Source organism: Mercurialis annua, linkage group LG6 (genome assembly GCF_937616625.2).
Source record: "Mercurialis annua linkage group LG6, ddMerAnnu1.2, whole genome shotgun sequence".
Classification (NCBI taxonomy): Eukaryota; Viridiplantae; Streptophyta; class Magnoliopsida; order Malpighiales; family Euphorbiaceae; genus Mercurialis; species Mercurialis annua.
Window position 1 is genome coordinate 46,920,890 of NC_065575.1, and position 6,494 is coordinate 46,927,383.

Consider the following 6,494-nt stretch of genomic DNA (forward strand, 5'->3'; position numbering starts at 1 on the left):
CACAAGTGAGTGTTTCTGATTTGCTGTTTGTTTCTTGTTTTTCTGGTTTAGATGCATGTTCTTATATTTTGACTGAGTTCTTCCTTGCGTTAGTGTATCTGTTTAGGATTTTCATGTTTCATGCCTTTGTTTCTCTGTGATTTTGTTGTGAGACATGGATTTCCAGAAATCTGGAGGTTCATGCGTGTTTTTCATGTTCTTGTTTGGGGTGTGGATTTCCAAAAATCTGGAAATTCAAGTTCGTTGTCTTCGTGTTTCTGATGGTGTCACCCTCTAAAATTGTCTTTTGATTCGTACCTTTGAGTCTTAGCTAGTTTATTTTTGTTAGTGAAGCTTGTCTCATCCGAGCTGGTTTCTGTGTCTTTAGGTATGTCGGGTGACCCATCAGATCGCGAGGAAGGGGTGGGATATGATGATAATGATCAAGGGACAGCTGAGGCGTCTGTTGAATTTCACGTTGTTCGCTCTAGTCGAGCTAACTTCTCGGAGCCAGAGGAGGTAGGGACCTCCCAACCTCAAGTCCCGAAGAAAGTAAAGGGGAAAAGCACAACCGTGGATGCCAGTGGCCGACCTGATGATCGTGATATTAAAGCGTCTCGGTGCACGACTGGGTTTTTGGAGGCCGTGAGGGCCACTTTTGGTATCCCGGTAGAGTACCAACTGTCCGTGATCCCGGAGGGGAAAAAGCTGAACGACGCGCCTCCGAAGGGCACTATCATGCTGACCCTGGAGCATCTCCAGTCCGGGATCCGCTTCCCTATCTCGGAGCAGTACAAGCGTTTAAGCAATTATTTCGAGGTGCCGCTATCTCAGATTCATCCGAACGGAGTTCGGCATTATTCTTGCTTCCTGGAGTTGTGTCGGCAAACCGGGGTGGTAGATTCTATGCGACTGTTCTGCTGCTTGTACCTGTTGTCGTTTAAAGATCGGAATCATTTCGCGTACATCCGGCTTCGAGGAGAGAGGAAAGAGGTGGTAGGAGGCTTAGTTACTGGGATAACTGACTCCTTAAGGGATTTCAAAGAGGATTACTTCCAGATCACCCACCCGACTGCCTTTGAGGGGATGGTGACTGCTTGGCAGGACAAGTGTTACAAACCAGAAAAATGGTTCCATACCCCTGCCCCTCTGGAACTGGCCGATATTATTAAGCTCCGGGATGCTTCTCCCGTGGCGGACAAAGCTCATGCTGATGATCTTTGTCCGAAGAAGTTTTTTGAATTCTGGAAGAGTTCGGATCCTGGTGCTTGTTTTCATTGTGCTGTTGTTGTTGTTTGTTTTTTTTTTTATGAACTTGCTTGTTTTTATTTTGATTGTTGTTGGTTGTTTCCTGCAGTGAATAATATTGATGTGGCCAAGCTCGCGAGCAAGAAACGCAAAAGACCGGCAGCCCGAGCTGCCACTCCGGCGCCCCCGTCTGTTCCAAAAGCTGCTGCGGATGCGACCTCGGCTCCGCGGGTTGCGGGTGATCAAGGGACCTCGACTGCTGGCATTCACGTTATCCCGCTTCGGGTTCAACTGCCCGGAGGGATTGATGTTCCCCCTACTGCAGAACCCGTGGGGGACATTCCGTTCGTGGACCTAGGGTCGGCCGAGACCGTGGTGGGACCGAGGCGAGCTGAGGAGGTTCCCGAGGAAGGAGCTCCTGGGGGAGGTGGCCCGAGCACTCACAGGCCTAGACGCGAGATCCCGGATCTGCCGGAGATCTCCTCTGATACAAGCACCACCGCCCCTGGTCCTCAGACGATAACTAGGACCAGCTTTGCCGAGTGGGTGAGCCGTCATAACGATGGGGCCCGCGCGACATTGACCGAGCTGCCCATTGCGGGGGACGTAGCCCGGGTGACCACGCTGCCCATAGATCTGGCCCACTACAAGACGCACAAGCCCGAGAATATGCTGGCTGCGGTTTCCTCTCTCTGCCTTCAGGTACTTTTTAGTCTGGCTAAAATTTTTCTAAGTGTTTGCTTTTATCTAGTCATGAATCATGCTTTGTTTGTATTGCAGGCTGCGCAGATGTCTTACTTGGCCGACCAAAACGCCAATAAGAACGAGGTTGACCTCCTTCTTGCCAAGGACCTTCTGCTGTCTGCGAGGTCTAGTCTCCGGGATGCTGAGAAACGAGCTGTCGAGGCGGAGAGGAGGGCCTCGGAAGGGGCTTCCTTGGTGGCAAGTTTAGAAAACCAGCTGAAGGAGTCCGAGGACCGGCGTGTCGAGGACTTGGGAGTCCTGGAGTCTTTGCGGAAGGATGTTGGTCGGTTGGAGACCGAGAAGGCTGCTGACAAAGAGGATTTTTCAAAGCAGCTGGCCGACCTAACGCGCCGGAATGAGTTGGCGAGCAAAGGGCTCCGGGACACCGTGGATGACCAGAAAAAGAAGCTGGAGGAGGCCACCAAGCGAGTCGGAGATGCTGAGGCTAAAGTCGCCGAGTCTGCAGCTCGGGAAGAAGGTCTGTATGAAGACTTCCGGAAAATGCTATATGTCGGGGAGGTCCAGGCCGGGGAGTATGTGAGGGGCCGGTTTGGAGCTAACGTTGATGTTTCGGACTTCAAGCTGGACGTGCTGGAGCTGCACCGCCGAGCTAAAGAGCTGCCCGAAGATTATGACATACCGGCAGATATTGAAGATTATCTGGCCGATGATCAGGGCGAGGGCCCAAACTGAGGCAATTTGTTTTTGTAATTGTTGAACAATTTAGTTTTTAGTTTTATAGTTTTGAACAATTTTCCTTGTCTTTGTAAATTTTTGGGATGTTTGAGCTTTGAGCTCTTTTTGCTAGTTTGAATATTTCCTTTCGTATACTTGTTTTTTCTGAATGAATTTTCCATTGTTTTTGTAATGTTGAGCTCCGAGCTCCTTTGTTACGCTTGGCATATTTTTGCAAAGTTTGGTCACTTTGACCTTAGTATATATATCTTGTTTTTTACCTGCCGGTTTGCCTGTTATCTTTCTGAATGAAGTTTTTTCATGGCTAACTTAGCTTAGTTTCCGAGTTCCTTCTAGTAGTAAAAATTTTCTAGTTTCTATGTTGTTTTTATACGTGGGCTCTTGACTTAGAATTGGGATATAAAATGCTAGGGTAGGTTCTTAGTTGTTCATAGGTCGAGCTTGATCCAGTTGCTCGGCGTGGATAACTTGTTATCTCCGGATGTCCCGGGATTGTCATAGCTCGCAGGCGACATGCAGCCCGTTGGTGGCACCTTGCCCGTAGATGGCACCTAGCCCGTGTATGGCACATAGCCCGTAGATGGCACATAGCCCGCTGGTGGCACATAGCCCGTAGATGGCACATAGCCCGTGGATGGCACATAGCCCGCTGGTGGCACATAGCCCGTAGATGGCACATAGCCCGCTGGTGGCACATAGCCCGTAGATGGCACATAGCCCGCTGGTGGCACATAGCCCGTAGATGGCACATAGCCCGCTGGTGGCACATAGCCCGTAGATGGCACATAGCCCGCTGGTGGCACATAGCCCGTAGATGGCACATAGCCCGTAGATGGCACATAGCCCGCTGGTGGCACATAGCCCGTAGATGGCACATAGCCCGTGGATGGCACATAGCCCGCTGGTGGCACATAGCCCGTAGATGGCACATAGCCCGTGGATTTTTTACCGAGTAAAGTGCTCGGGTTTTGAGAAAGACATGAATTCTTTTTAATCTTTTTTATTCATTGAGGGGAAAAACTTATATTTGAGTTTTACAAAAGCCTAACTCAAACATAAGTGAAAAAACCCCTAGGTACCTTGAAAATGAAAACAAGTAACTACTGATAGTATTTCCGAAGAACCTGGGAGTTCCAAGTTCTCGGGAGCACCCGGCCCGACATGTGTGCTATTTTATAAGCTCCTGCTCGTCCGACCTCCGTGACTCGATAGGGGCCTTCCCAGTTAGGTTCGAGCTTTCCCACTCCAGCATTTCCCTTAGCAATGTCTGCCCGTCGTAGGACCAGATCGCCGACTTGGAAACTCAAGGGTTTAACTCTCTTGTTATGATACTTAGCCATTCTTTGCTTGTATGCTTCGATTCTTAGCGCTGCCTGTTCTCTTCGCTCTTCCAGCAGGTCTAAGCATAATTTCTGTTCTTCCTCGTTCTTTGCCTCATCGAAGAACTGGACCCTTAGAGTTGGCATCCCGATTTCCACCGGTATCATGGCCTCGCACCCATATGTTAGAGAAAACGGGGTGTCTCCTGTGCCTGCCCTTGGCGTGGTTCTGTAAGCCCAAACGACCTTCGGTAGCTCTTCCAACCACTGTCTATCGAACTCCCCTAGCCTGGCCTTGAGCCCTTTTAGGATCGTTCGGTTGGTCACCTCGGTCATCCCATTGCTCTGCGGGTGAACTACTGACGTGAAGCGCAGGTCAATGTGCAAGTCGTTGCAAAATTCCTTGAAGGCTCGGCAGTTGAACTGCTTTCCGTTATCAGTTACCAACGCTCTGGGTATACCGAAACGACACACAATTTGTCTCCAGAAGAAATCTCGAATCCGAGCTTCCGTGATGGTGCTCACTGCCTCTACCTCGAGCCACTTAGTAAAGTGATCTACTGCCACTATCAAGAACTTTTTCTGCCCCGTGGTTGGCGTGAAAGGACCTAGGATGTCAATTCCCCAAGTTGCAAATGGCCAAGGACTTGTGATAGGACACTGCTCAGTAGTAGGAGCATGTCGGATATTCTGGTGTCTCTGGCAGTTCTCACACTTCTTTACTATCTCCTCTGCTTGCTTAACCATCAGGGGCCAGTAGTAGCCCTGCAACACTGCTTTCTTGGCCAACATGCGAGGAGCTATGTGTGCTCCGCAAATACCCTCATGTATCTCTCTCAACACATACTCTCCTTCCTCCGCTGTCAAGCATCTCGACCACGGGTGGGTGAATGACTTTCTGTACAAGACTCCGTCGAGGAACGCGTAGTACGGAGCTTGTCGCAAGATTTTGTAGGCTTTATCTCTGTCTTCTGGCAGAGTTCCATCCATCAGGTAGTGGGCTATACCTTGCATCCAGTTTTCCAAAGGCTGAGTTAGAAAAATGGTTTCATAGTTGTCGATACTGGAATGCTCTTGAACAGAGAAATGGACTCCTGGTATCTTTTCGTTCACTGTTGCTGCTTTGGCCAAAACATCGGCCTCTTGATTTTCCAGACGAGGAACTTGCTCTATTACCCATTTTCCTCCGAGCTCCTGAATCTTGTTTAAGAAGAACTTGACTCTGTCTACGTATCTCCTCATTTCCGAATCCCGAGCTTCAAAAGTACCCAGAGTTTGACAAACAACTAACTGAGAATCACTTCTTATTGTTACGTGCTCGGCCTTGACCACGTTTACCATTCTCAATCCGATCAACAGAGCCTCATACTCCGCGGCATTGTTGGATGCCGGGAAATCGAATTTTACCGAGCTTCGGAGTGTGACTCCGTGAGGGCCTTTCAAGACTACGCCTGCCCCCGATCCATCTAGATTTGATGCCCCGTCAACTTCTAAGACCCACCGTAGAAGTTGTTCATCAGGTTCTTCGGGTTGGTCGCTTGCAGTAGTCTCAGCTATGAAATCTGCCAATACTTGTGCTTTCAGAGCCGGTCTTGGTTCATACCGGATGTCATATCCTCCCAGCTGGACCGACCAGCTGACCAGCCGTCCCGACATCTCTGGCCTCTGCAATGCTTTTCTCAGAGGTTGGTTCGTACGTACTACAATGATGTGAGCCTCAAAATATCTCCTTAGCTTTTCAGCCGCCACCTTCAAAGCCAAAGCAAATTTCTCGATTTTTGGGTATCTGACCTCCGGGCCTTTCAAGACCCTGCTGAGATAATAAACCGGGGTTTGCAGACCCTTATCCTCCTTCACCAGGACTGCCGCTGCTGTCTCGTCATTCACCGAGAGATACAAGTATAAGATTTCCCCAGGCTCAGGTCTACCCAACACCGGGGGTGTGCTGAGGTAAACCTTCAGCTCTTCAAAAGCTACGTTACACTCCTCTGTCCACTTGAAATTCTTTGTATTCTTCAGGATTTTGAAAAATGGCAAACATCGTTTGGCCGAGCAACTCATGAATCTGCCCAATGCCGTTACTCTTCCGTTCAACTTTTGTACCTCCTTCACCGAGCTGGGTGCTTTCATGCTCATTACTGCCTCGATTTTTTCCGGATTGGCCTCGATGCCCTTCTCCGAGATGAGGTGCCCTAGAAATTTCCCAGAGCGGACTGCGAAAACACACTTTTCTGGATTCAGCTTGAGGTTAAAACCCTTCAGCTTTTCAAAAGTTTCTGCCAGGTCCCCTGCGTGTTCCTCGATCCCTTTAGATTTCACGACTATGTCATCCACATAAACCTCGACATTTTTGCCCAGTTGATCTTTAAAAACATGATTCATGAGTCTTTGATAGGTTGCCCCAGCATTTTTCAAACCGAAAGGCATCTTCTTGTAGCAATAGGTCCCCAGATCCGTTGTGAAAGCTGTTTTTTCTTCGTCATCTTTACTCATCGGGATCTGGTGATA

The 6,494-nt window shown here is 49.2% G+C and overlaps 1 protein-coding gene across 2 annotated transcripts; it reads left to right on the plus strand.

The window, feature by feature from the left end:
* The first annotated feature begins 356 nt into the window (after positions 1-356).
* Positions 357-2,816, plus strand: LOC126688337 (uncharacterized). Of its 2 annotated transcripts, none has more exons than XM_050382999.2 (2): positions 357-1,929; positions 2,008-2,816. In XM_050382999.2, exons 1-2 carry the CDS (start codon positions 370-372, stop codon positions 2,662-2,664), a joined length of 2,217 nt encoding a protein of 738 aa, XP_050238956.1. In that variant the 5' UTR covers positions 357-369; the 3' UTR covers positions 2,665-2,816. The 2 variants fall into 2 exon arrangements, with proteins under 2 accessions (XP_050238956.1, XP_050238957.1); XM_050383000.2 differs by having other exon boundaries at positions 357-1,243; positions 1,337-2,816.
* The last annotated feature ends 3,678 nt before the right edge of the window (positions 2,817-6,494 follow it).

Excerpts from the sequence above, each read along its gene's own strand:
- LOC126688337 (XM_050382999.2), top strand. The coding sequence starts at position 370 with ATGTCGGGTGACCCATCAGATCGCGAGGAAGGGGTGGGATATGATGAT. Across the intron at positions 1,930-2,007 it reads TTTCCTCTCTCTGCCTTCAG|GCTGCGCAGATGTCTTACTT; the intron begins GTACTTTTTAGT and ends TTTGTATTGCAG.